Here is a 12,914-nt window from a genome sequence, read left to right on the forward strand (position 1 = left end):
TTTTTGTTAAGCCTGTACTCAAGCACTGACTTCTAAAACTGAGACCCAGTGACACTTGTAAACTTCACGTAAAGTTTAACCAATAAATTTGAGATCAAAAGTCCTTTTGGGATTATCTGTTCACCTTCTTACCTTTCCTAAAATAATTTTAGAAAATAGATCTACTCTTTTAAAAATTTACATGGCCACCTCTTAATGGACAAGTTTCCACTGAAACATGTTCTTCTTCCTGACCACACATTTTCATGGGATAAAAAGCGCTTCATCAAAAACACAGGGAAATACTTTTGGGGATGTAAGAAGGATTAAATCAATTAATCCAGGTGATCCTATGTCTGTAAACAGTAATTCAGAAGTATACTGACACCAGCTATTTCCGCTTGTGAATTGTATTGCCTGAATTCACTGTGTAACAAAAGTTACTGCCTGGCAGCCACCAGATACATACACAACCATGTATATTGTTGTGTAGACATTGTGTATTTTTACACATACACACACACACATTCATTTTTTTTTTTCCTTATAGAAAAGTTGAAAAGTCTCAGTGGAACCGTGCTTAGCTCCAGAAACAGGACATACCCTGCACTTAAAACTGGACAGGGAAGGGTAGGTGTTTGTGTCTGAAGCCAGACTGGGCAGTGAAGGGTAGAAGTTTGTGTCTAAAGCGTGACTGGACAAATTATTACTGATCAAGTGTCGTGTGTGACACCTCATTGTCTGCTTGACAAACCCAGCATGCTTCAGCCAAGCATGGGCATGATACATTGATCCACTGGCAGTTACATGGTCGTGCTACGAGGATGGCCATGCTTTGGAAGGGCCTGAGTGGGATTTGGATTGCAGTTGTGCTATGAGGATGGCCATGCTTTGGAAGGGCCTGAGTGGGATTTGGATTGCAGTTGTGCTATGAGGATGGCCGTGCTTTGGAAGGAATGGCCTTTCCGAGTGGGACCTCGATTGCAGCTGGGCAGAGGACAGCCGTGTTGGCGTGCCTGGCCGGCTGTGCAGCACTGAGGGGGCTGCAGGAAGGCCCAGCGGGCATCACCGCCAGGGTGGGGGGCTGTGGCGTTTCTTAACCAGAGACATGAAGCAGAAGAGCGTTTTAATGTAATATAGCTATGAAAAGCGGGCTCGTTCACATCACCTAGTGTACAGGTGTGGGTACAGCCAGGTATAGCTCCCTTGCCGTGACAATCTCCCTGCAGTTAACTTAGAAACTGCGACTCGAGACAGAGGGGTGCGCTTTTTCCCCAACTCACCGTTCAGCTTTAGGCTTCATCTCCCAAGTGCACACTCCCAACACACACACAGACACTCACACACACCCTCACACACCCACACACACCCCAGGGGCTGCCGGTGTGCGCGGCTCCGCGGGGCCGTACCGAGCCGAGCCGAGCCGTGCCGTGCCGGGGGCCCCGCCGCGCCCCTGGGAAGGCGCTGCCCTTCGCTCCGCGCTGGGGCCGGGCTTCCCCAGTTCAGACAAGTTCTCGCCCCGCTTCTCTGCGGCGGCGGCGGGTTGTGGTGCGACACCGTCCTGACATGTTGTAACTGGTTTCCACACCCACCGCGCCTCAGAGCGACGGACGGGAAGTACCTGCGAGGAGCCGTGCGCCGGCCGGCCCCGCTCCCCGCAGCCGCGATCGCAACGAGCCGCGACCCCCCGCCGGCAAGGAGCCGCTCCGGAGGCGAGTCCTGGGGCAGCCCGGCAGTAAGTGGCTCTCCCTCCCGCCGCCCCGACGGGGCCCGGCCCGGCCGCTCGGCCCCCCGCGGAGCCGAGCCCTTGGGGCGCCGCCTCGTGTCCCCCCCCTCGCCCCGTAACCGCGAACGGGGGCACAAAATGGAGGCGGCGGCGGCACCTGAGGGAACGGTTGGGGATGGGGTCGGGGTGGCGGGGGGCTGGCGGCCCTCGGGGGCTTGCTCACACCCCTCCCGGCCACCCCGCGTCCCTCAGGGGGTTTGCGGTGTTCCCTCCCGGGGAGGTGGTGGCGGTGGCCGAAGGTGGCACCCGCGCGGTGTCCCCAAGGCTGAGGCGTGCCCGAGCACGTGGCGGCGCCCGCGGAGGCCGTTTGGGCTGGAAAGTGAACTTCTAGCCCCAAAAACGGGGCGAGCGGGGAGCCTTCGAGGGGTTCCCTTCGGGTCTGGTGCCCCCGAGTGAAACGATTAGCTGCTGCTGGCCGGTGTTGGAAATTATTGTCTGTGACTGATACGGTTCCTTGACACAGTGGAGAGCAGGCGTGGGAAAATCGCCTGTTTATTCCCTAAAAGCTTGGCCCCAGCTGCCCCGGAGCGCTGGGGAGCCTTGCGAGATCCCTTTAGGGTGCCCCAAGGAGCACACAAGGACGATGGCGACACGATGCCCCCCGTGGCTTAAATTCCCCTTTACCGAGGTGGCAAGATGGCAACTTTGTGCAGAAACTGGCCGAGTTTGAGCGGGCTTCTTTCAGGAAAGAGATAAGGGCGTCCCTAGGAGAGCACCACGGCCAGGGCCTTCCCGTGGACCGGCTGTGCGAGCCTGAGGGTAGAGCTGCTCCCCAGAGTTGCTGAATAGGAAATTTTTCAAATCCTGAGAATATTAGCAAGGCCGGGAAGTTGCTTGTCTTTAGCTCTAGCCTGGAGGACTGTGCTCCGGGAACCACCGCATAATACTGCATCATTTTCTTCAGCGGGCTCTCGTCATCTGTTGCTTTTGTGGAAGCTGGGATACTCTGTATCTTCCCATAAAAATACAAATATACTTTTCTTTAAAGCTTTTCTTCTTGCTGCATTCAAAATGCCAGATACACTGGATTGGAACTAACAGTTAAGCTTATTTCTCAGGGCATGAACAACAGCTTTCCTGGTAACATTTGTGGTCATGTATACAAAACCCTTTAGAGCATAGATGACATCTACAAAGGTGGGAAGATGGGTTTAATCGGGCTCCCCGGAAGCCTCCAGAGATGGGCCTTATTCTACACAACCTTGCTGATAGCCTTGTGTCTACCTGAGGAGGTTAAATACTGATCTTTGAGGAATCGAGTTGATTATGCAGAAATCATTTTACATGGGTGAAGAAGACATCAAAAATAAATATTTTAGAATTTTGTTTAAACCTCTGTCACTCCATCAAAGATTTTAGTGGTGTCATAGATGAATTTCTTACAAAATAGCTCTTGCCTCCCAAGGAGGAAAGTCCCTGTTTCAAGACCTCTAGAGCTTTTGTCAAATATACCTGAAGCCATAATTTTAATTCGAGAGTTTTCTTTTGTTTCTTCTCATGAATGTATCACATGCAGATATCCTTAATTCAAAAAACTAAAACTGGAATTATTTCATTTGTCTCATCTTCTGTGATTTATTTCCATGCTGACAGATTTAACATTTATTTTCTTAAATAAATGTATACAGCTTTAAACGTCTTTTATAAACAGCACTTGTAAATCAAAGATCAACATCAAAGATGTTCCCTGTAACATAACTATTCTTGTTTGGAAGACACTGCACTAATGTTGACTAAAGTCTCACCTTTCTGAGATGACGGTATATTTACACCTTGCTTTCAGCATATATTGTATGTTTAAGCCTACGTTATTGCATTTGATGCATGCCCCAATTAATTAGTTCACTGGTTTTAATAAAAAGTCAAACAATATACTGTACCATTACCAAAAAAAAAAAAAAAAAAGAAAATTACAATATTACAAAAAAATACAAATATATATATATATCAAAAGAACAAAACAAAAAAAAGGCACATGAGTCAGTGTATACACCTGTATGGACACACAGGCACATACATGCAATCATTTTTATTTGTTCATAACATTCAATATTTTATATTGCACAAGCTCACATACTAAATACAGTCCTGTTCCCTTACATTATTTTTCAAAGGAAAGAGAGAGAAGAAAAAGGGATTTAGAAAAGGTTTTGAAATAAACACTTAGCTGTCTTTCTCAACTATATATATGCAATAAGTGGCAAAACTCCTGTTCAAGGACTATATCCATTCTAAATTAATAATAATTTCAGAAATATCTCTCATTTGCCTTAGTAAAATCAGGATTCAGCCTTTAAAGTCATACTAAGACTGTTTTCTTACATTCTTTGGAGTGATCCTAGTCCTGGAAGGTCCTACAGCAAGGGGTATGTTAGGTTCTCAGGAAAGTTACTTATATTTGTGTTCAGGCTCTTCAGAACAGCTCAGCTCAGTAACTTTTTGTACTTCTGGTAGTTTTTCACCATTCATCTAAATTTTCTTGAAAAGCTGTTCCTTGTGGTTGCCTTTCATGGCACACTGATATGAAGCTTTTAGTTGTACAATATTTTAAGAGTATGACCTTAGAAATGGTCTGTTTTGGCTGTACTGCATGCTTGGTTCTCTGCCACAGTATACCGTAGGTTGTCATCTGGAACAGAACAAAGTGTGCATGGAAACAGTCTTGTTCCCATTTGGTAACACTGTATTTCTATCTGTTAATGCAGTGAAGAATGAAGCCCTGAATATCTGTCACAGGAATACATATAGTTCTTGATCAGTGGAGAGCCATCAGATCCCTTTCACTTGCTGCTTTCCAGTTCACCACAAAGAGCTACTCTAGAATCAGCCAGAAACACTCCTTTCCCTGAGGCTCGAAAGCAATCCTATCTGGGAAGATCTATCCTGCTACTTGGCTGGGAGACAGGATTCAAATGGGATTATTTCATATGACATGCTGATGCCAGCCTCAGATCTGGATTTTTCTTTCCTTGTCTTTTTTTTTTTTTTTTAACCTCTGACTTCCCAAGTTGCTCAGAAATCTCAGTTTCATTGAACATTTAATTGCATTTTAGAGTATCAGTAGTGTATGGAGATTTTGATTTTCCTTCCTGTAGGTTAATGTAGCTAACTTATATTTCCTTTCAAGAAGATTTAAAGTATTCCCAGCAGATTGTGGAAAATAAAGTTTGCAAAAATATCTGAAAGGTCTTGAAGTGAGAATTATATTTATATGCCAGTAAATGAAACACCATGCGACTGTTCCTATTATACTGCTATACCAATAATTAGGCTTGCAAGGAAACCCAGTGTTAACTTTCAAACAATACTTTGTATATGCTTATCATAATTTTTCTGGCTTCACTGGCTGTTCTTCCTACTTCTGCTGTCTTTCTCCTAAGCTTTGCAATGATGCAAGCCCTATGCCCTAGCCCTGAGAGATGAAACACTGCTACCATGCATCATCTTTCTGTTTCACATGGCTGCGGTCATTCCATTCTCATGTACATCCCTCTTTCTCTGGCTTTCCTGCCCAGTGCAGAAAATCATTGCCGTTCAGGTTTTAGGCGAACAGTGGCTGCAGTTCCATAGGGTTGTACAGGCGTGAGGGAAGAGACATTGGCCATTTATCCTCTGTCGACCTTAAATCCCAAACTGACGTAGCAGGAACCAAGCCTTTCAATCCTTGTTAAATGAAATAAAAAGATGGTAAGAATGAATTTATAAATCATCAGCACTAAACAGCTTACTTATTATTAATGTTTTGAAAAAAAAAAAAAAGGTAAGATTAAAGCAGCCGCTCCTTTTGGCAGAAGGGATGAGCAGGGTGGAAACTAGACATCAGATTGCTGATTCAGAGGTTGATCCCAGATGTGGGAGGAGACATCATTCTGGAGTTCCTCATAACTCCCTGAAATGAGGAAGGTTGGTCCTGCTTGGGAGCAACAAGTGGATTAGATCAGCATGGGAGGACATATAGATAAGGAGAAGGGCCTGAATGACTGTGATTTCAAAGAAGGCAGAGAAAAGGTATGTGTTGCATCAAAATTAGGAAATATAATTGGGTTCTGAGGTGCCTCTCTCAACACTACTCTGTCAGTTATTACAAAGAGTTTTGAAACAGTACCTGTAGTCATGAATTGAAATATACTCCAGGTACGTATTGGTGTTACTGGTACCTTGTATTATGAGTTCTGCTGTAGCTTTTAGTACAAGAGCTTCACCAAGTCACTTAGTATCATATGTGTTTAGTATTGCCTTAAGTAGAGGAGGCTTTTTAACTAGCTCATTAATAGTCATTTGGGAGTGGTCATCCCCAAGGATTTTCTAAACATTTTTAAGTTCTTGGAAGGTGTTAGAAAAACTTACGGCAATATTCTAGCAAAGTATTTTGTATAGTATCTGTGTATGTGTCTCAGATTACTACAGATATTCTGATTGTTGTCTTACTTTCCTCTCCTTATAGGTATATTTCGTCAGCTCACGAATGGAAGTGTAAGAGGCTTTATACAAAATATATGTGAAAATGGAAACTTCATCTTTGCTGTCATCTCTACATGATGAATGCAGATCAGACAACTACATCGAACCTCATTACAAGGAATGGTACCGAGTAGCAATTGATGCTCTAATTGAAGGAGGTTTAGAAGCCTACAAAGAATTTCTTTCCAAAGAGAGATGTTCAGAGTTCCTTGCAGATGAGGAAATTGAATATATTTTGAACAATGTTCATAAACTTCCCCAAAACACAGTTTATTCCTCTAACCATGCCATTGATGACACCTCTTCCTCGGGAACCTACTGGCCTATTGAATCAGATGTGGAAGCTCCAAATCTTGACTTAGGTTGGCCCTACCTGATGCCTGGAATTTCTGGTGGCACAAACATTGATCTGCTTTTTCATCCTCCACGAGCACAGCCTTACACCATAAAGGAAACTATTCGCAAGATGATACGAGATGCGAGAAAGGTAAACATGAAAAATACTGTGGAAAAAAAAGGTAGCAATAATAATCTAGTTGGTGCCTTATCAGAAAATGTTTGGTTTTTTTCTCCCCTGGCAGGAAAAAAATATCTGGCTGCTAACAATTTAAACTGAAATCTTCTCCCAGACTGAGATCGGTCCCTTGCTATATCATATGCACCAATGTTATTAATCTCATTTACAAGGGATCAGGGATTAACTAGAGGGATTAATGAAGAGTAATTACCATTTTACTATAATGCTGACCAGTCCATGAGAAATTTGTAGATAATCAGCATACCTTTTCTTTGACCTCACTTGAATATACCTCAGATGACACAATTCTACCCAACTTCAGGATATATCCTAAGGTTTCTCTCCTGCGTCAGTGGGAATGAATATGTACAGTTGGAACATACATCGGTTTGGTATGCTGGCCTGTTGTTACAAGAAAATAACAACTTTATGTATATGGGACTCATGTACCTTAAGGTTCTCAGCTTTTGTGCCTTTGCATGCCAACTGTCATCATGGAAATTAGTCAGGAAAGTATTAGAGAGAGCTGGGAAGAAAAAAAAATAGATTTAGGAAACAATGAAATGAGTGTTAACTAGGTACCTTACCTTCATTTTTGGCTAATGCCTGATTTATAAGATATTTGAACACTTCTTCAAATGTACTTGTCTCTGCTTAGGGGCACTTCCATCCTGAGTTTCCTAAGACTTAGGCCTAGATGTACAAAGTGCCTCTTACTTCCTAGTGTCAAGTGTGTGCGTTTGGATTTTTGTTTTGTTTTGTTTTTAAAGCATGTAAGTGTGCAGTTCTGTTTGACCCTGCACCAAATTACCTCACTAAATAGATCTCACAAGGTTTCAGAAGTATTCCTAGCAAGTATGACACACTCTTCTTTCTTCAGCTTATTTCTGCATATGGGCTCTGTGAGGGTTTAACTCTGTGGGACATCCAGCTCAAGTGCCTCTGTAAACACTATAGTGACTTGAATGTCTGTGTAAATGGGTGTAATAGAGGTGGACTGACATGGCCGTGGAAGGGAACGACGTCTTTTTATGATGTCTCTTTTAGATAAAGCATATAATTTGTTGCCACAATAGAGTTATCACTAGACCTTCTGTCGTGCAGTTTACAGCGCAGAATTAGTCTGCTCTCATCACAAGGAAGAGAAGAATTGCTTTTTCCCCTCTGTGTCCCTTTCTAAATAACAGTTGGTGTTTTCTGGTTTTGGATGTAGTAAGACTTGACTTTTAACCTTGACTTGGCTGGCATACTCTTATCTTTTTCAATGGCAGCTCCTGAGCTATGAATGTATCTATTGTAAGGGAAACAAGGAAAATGGAGTTAACTCCAGTGCCAAGGCTAGTTCAGTTTTGTTAGGTCTCAAAATGCCATAAAGAAATGTTGTTTCTAGTCAATTTTTACTGTTTTTCTGCCTATCTGTTTTGTTTATGTGCAAACCAGGCCCTCTCCGAGGGCTCTGTTGGCTCATGATACTGTCCTGTTAAACATCATTTTAGGGAGTATAGTATGCCTCCTCTGAATTCAGTTAGGTAAAAAAATTAGGTGTGATTCTTACCCCTTTCTGAAAAAGAAGTTTAATGTATATTACATTAGCTCTCTGATATGCTGTGTCATTTCCACGTTACAAAGAGGATATAATGTATGTGTCACTGTCAAATCTGACAGCTGAAAGGCTTGTTTAGTTGATCAGTAAAACCTCAAGATCAACAACCATAACACTTTTGATACAGTGATATGGGTTAGTCGCTTCGGAAGCAGCAATTAAATCTAAAAGACGTCTCTTCTGTCTGCAGATACAAGTGACATGCATAGAAGAGTTTAAAGGATTTCTAAGTAAGGTAAAATAAGGCATTTAAAACATGCCTACAGCAGGAAAACACTTTGTAAACAGGCTAACCTACTTCTCCTAAGCCACTTTTAAAAATATAGCTATATTAAACATGGTTCTTTGTTATGTAGCAGTGGAGATGTGTAGTCATATGAGAATATTCAAAGGAAATAGAAAAAGGTCACACATGAAAAAAAGAAACCTGTAAAGAATAAACAAGTTCTTCAGCAAATCACATTAAACCAATAAGCAAAATCTATGGGAATTTCAGCATACTTCTGTGGGAAAATAAAGAGGCTGTTGGAGATGGGAGTATTTGTACCACCTAACTTTAAGCACCAAACCTGCGTGCCTGGGTTCAGGCACTGATTTCCCTGGGCTACCCAAGCTTGGTGCAGTGGGAAACCAACTCCTACAAGGGCAAGTCAGAGAATGTTTCTGCACCAGTTTGCCCAATGAAGAAAACTATTTGATATGTTTATATGTATATACAAGCCCCAAAATTAATAGATGAGACTGAGCTAGTTGAAACCTAGATTCTTTTGAATATTTGAAGATATACAAGGATAAGATGACATTATTAGTGGACTTACTCTTGACCTCTTTCATGCTTGATGCATCACAGTGTCACTCCTTAAAATGATTATTACATATGTTAATTCTGACCTTAAGAAGACGTTGTAAACAACATTAGGCAACTTGCTGGCTGACAGCGATTTTTTCCTGACTAAAGAGGAAAATCATATGTAAGGCTTTGCTACACTAGGCTGAAAACGGTGATTATGAAAAAGTGTCAGAAGGAAATCTCGTCTCGTGTTTCTTAGATGTATAAGATGTAGAAAAACTATGCATATCACCTTCATGGTAAGTACAGTCGATATAATAATAGAGTTTTTCTTACAGAAAAGGGTCAATATTATTGAATCCTAGAAAATGAGCCTGCCACTTCAAGAAGATGAGCCCATGTTTGTGATGTGTGTTTGTGAACAACTAATAGGGGAGCTGTGTCGTACACAGGATGACATTACATTACAGTCTATGCTACAGCACTTCTGTGGGATAGGCACGCTGTCAGAGTGAGGTTAGCAGAGTGCCTTAGGTCAAACCTAACATGCCAACAAAATAGGTTTACTGTTGGTGTAACTAGACCTCATCTCCAAATGATAGAGCTTGCCAGCCGCCCTCCTCTGTCGACATAACTGGTGTTCATACGCGGAGGCTGTTCGGCATGACTGTGTCAGCTAGGGAAACAGGAGTCTTTTTCAGATGTTAATACAGCCGTGTGGGAAAAAAAAAAAACACTGCAAGGTCTGTCTGACCTTGATGATGGACAGACTTTTGCAAACAAACCGGTAGCCTTATTTCTTGTGTGTTTTGGAGGCTTCTGCCTTTAATCATTGGCAGGTTTCCGGCTTCTCTGAAGCTTGAGGTGCTCCTGCAGCCTGACTCATCCCAGCTGGGCTGTCTGAACCACAACTGATAATGTTTAGCAGTTTTTCCTGACAAGATTATTCATCTGGGAAATGGTATCAAGACGATTAGTCATCTGTGTCAGGTTAATGTGAATCTTCCTTCTCTCACTATAAAGTAACGCAGAAATTTCAGTAATGAAGTGTTTTTTCCCTGCATGACTTCTCATAAGAGATTCCTCAAAACTGTCAGTTGTGAGGCTTGTACATGGGTGCAACAAACATCCTGTACTGTCTCTCAAGCGTGATGGACAGGGTGAGGCAACGGGGAGAGGACAGGACAGAGCAATAAAGGGTCCTTCTGGCTCTGTTTTTCTCTCACTGCATTAACTGGATTCCCCTCTCCACCACTGAGACATTCCTACATAGTTTTAGAGAGAATGCATAGCTCTGAGTCTTTTAGATTGATATCCAAATAAGGATCAGCTCTTCCTGGAGAGAATTCAAACCTGTTTTGTAAAGAACCATGTTGTTTAGACAACCCAAGGGTTACTGCTTTGCAGCACAAGCCAGAAAACACTGAAAGACCTCCCTGACATACTTTGGGGATTTCTGATGGAGTGTTTTAAGTTGCTGGCTATTCAATAAACATGCAACCCAGCACTCATTTCATTTTATTCAAATAGACTAGCAGTCTTAAACCCGGGTTTATAAAATCAGTGATAGTTGTAAGACTTTTTAAAAAGTTATTTGCTAAGAAGGCTAAATGGAAATTTAGATAATGTATTACCATTTTAGAAAATCAAAAAAGGCAGATATTTTAGCTGAATTGCTCATGGTTGTGCTTTTTAATGGGAGAAATGTTTGCAAAACTTGGACCCTTGGGAAGGAATTAAGTTACACTGTAAAGGAGTGTAATTTGCTATTAAGTCTTGCTGGACCCGCTGCATGTAGGCCTTTAGTAAGTCACAGAGGACTTTTTTTGAGTTCTCATGAGAGAGAGCTATTGTACAAAATCTAAGTATGATTTCTGTGTTGTGTTATAGAGCCCCAGCCCAAGTCAAATAAACAAAAACAGTTGACTCATTTTATAACCATAAAAAACGAAAAATATTTTCTTCTGGTTTCCTTTTGTTTTGTTTTGTTTTTCATTTGGTTTGGTTTGGTTTCTTTCAGGCAAGAGTGAGAGGTTGTGCATAACAGAAAAAATGATTATTCACAACTGATCTCCGTGTTTGATTAGATGTATAAATACAGTAATCATGATCTAGTACTAGCTGCATTCTAGTATGAAAGAAAATAAAGCTCTTTGCATGCCTACATGAAGAGTGATGCCTCTATACAGAAAGAACCTTGTAGAATATGGGTGTGGAAGACTGTTGTGCAATCGTTTCTTACTCTCTCAACAATACTCTTTGCCAGCTATTTTAAATACAATTTGAACAGAGTCTGGAACAATGATAATGAATCGTGCTTGTGGCAATGCTTGTCTTAGCTCATTAATTGCAACAGTCCAAGCAGATGAGAGAGGGGCTACAATTTATTGTTCAGAAAAGCTAGAGAAATCTGCTGAATCCAGGGAGAGGACAGGTAAATGAAATAGCCATCCTACTCAAAAATGCTCTGTACTATTTTTAGAGCATCTGATAAATGATGGATATGTTTTTTAAGTTCTCAGTTGTAGATGTGTAGGCAACATTTTCCCTGCTAAAATATTCTGCCACACAGCAGGTGCTTTTTGATTATGGTTCCATGCTGAAAGGTGCATTCAGCATTTGCTTCTTCTCACCTTCTGTTAAATGGTTTCCCCGTATCTGAAAACCAGCATGGCAGTCACGTGTATAGTTTCCAGGTGAAACACGGTGGTTAGTCTTTGACAGATTTATTACAGAGACTGAGGTTGTGTCCCAGCTTTTCTAATCACATAGCACAAATGCCATACACTGGACTAGGATGCTCCTTGCACTGGACTTTGTGCTCCTACTGTGTGATTTGGTGTCAATTTTTTATCTGCTCATGAGTAACCATGTCAGGTGTTTTACCTGCTTGGATTTGCCTTTGGAGTCTTCACCCTTTTTATTTACTTGTCCCCTTCACCCCTCACCATCCCACTCTCTGCATAAGCATAGTCATTCAAATGGCGATACATACAAAGAGAAGAGGCATCCATGGGACACATCTTGTCCTTTTATATGACTCTTCAGATTTCATAGGAGAAAAGTGCAAGGACTTAATTATCAAACTGTCCTTAAAATTAAAGGGCAGGGAAATGCTAATTTAATTGCCAACAGGAAATTGTCTTAATACGTCCTGAATTTTTAACGTATAGCAGAACTTTTATAAGTTTTCTGGAGAAGAGGTTGGAACAGTTTTGAGACGTGAAAGTTTAGGAGGGCAGGGATGTAAAAGAGCACAAATGATTAACAGAAGACCTGGGACTTCTGTTAAATGCATTTCTTACACATAGTTGCTCTACACATTATTCCCCCCTTTTTTTTCCCTTGGTGGCCCTCCCCATTCAGGAGAAGGATCTAAAGTTAAAGAGCAGACTAAGGCTGGGGCTAGCACAGGGAGGGGGAATCTGACAAAATAGTTTTCATCAGTTGTGTTGTTTTTACTCACAGGTTTCTGTCAGATCAAAGGTTTGCAAGACTATTTAGCAATATTTGACACATGCATTTTATATTTAAAGACACCATGAGTTTGAGTATTGCTATTTTTATGTCACCACTGTGCTAGTATGCTATGAAAATATTGGACATCTATCATGAATTTCAAAATGGAATAAAGAAAATTAAAGAACAGATCTTTTAGGCAGTTGTATTTATTAAGGTCTTTCATTCACATATATATAAGAAGTAAGCACATACATATGTTTCGTAGGAATATTTTTCATTAAAACCTGTTCTCTCATTGACATAAATCTTTGTCAGG

General features: G+C 41.7%; 1 protein-coding gene across 3 annotated transcripts in view; it reads left to right on the top strand.

The window, feature by feature from the left end:
* The first annotated feature begins 1,506 nt into the window (after positions 1-1,506).
* FAM83B (family with sequence similarity 83 member B) overlaps positions 1,507-12,914 on the top strand; it is a 56,604-nt gene continuing 45,196 nt past the window's right edge. Inside the window, exons 1-2 of one of the 3 annotated variants that reach the window (XM_083832451.1) lie at positions 1,507-1,691; positions 6,210-6,713. In XM_083832451.1, coding sequence (XP_083688577.1) covers positions 6,270-6,713 — 444 coding nt within the window. In that variant the 5' untranslated portion in view covers positions 1,507-1,691; positions 6,210-6,269. Of the gene's footprint in view, positions 1,715-1,770; positions 5,774-6,209; positions 6,714-12,914 lie in introns of those variants that run through there. The other 2 variants (XM_083832449.1, XM_083832450.1) reach the window with 2 other exon arrangements.

Source organism: Anser anser (assembly GCF_964211835.1).
Source record: "Anser anser genome assembly, chromosome: 3".
NCBI lineage: Eukaryota > Metazoa > Chordata > Aves > Anseriformes > Anatidae > Anser > Anser anser.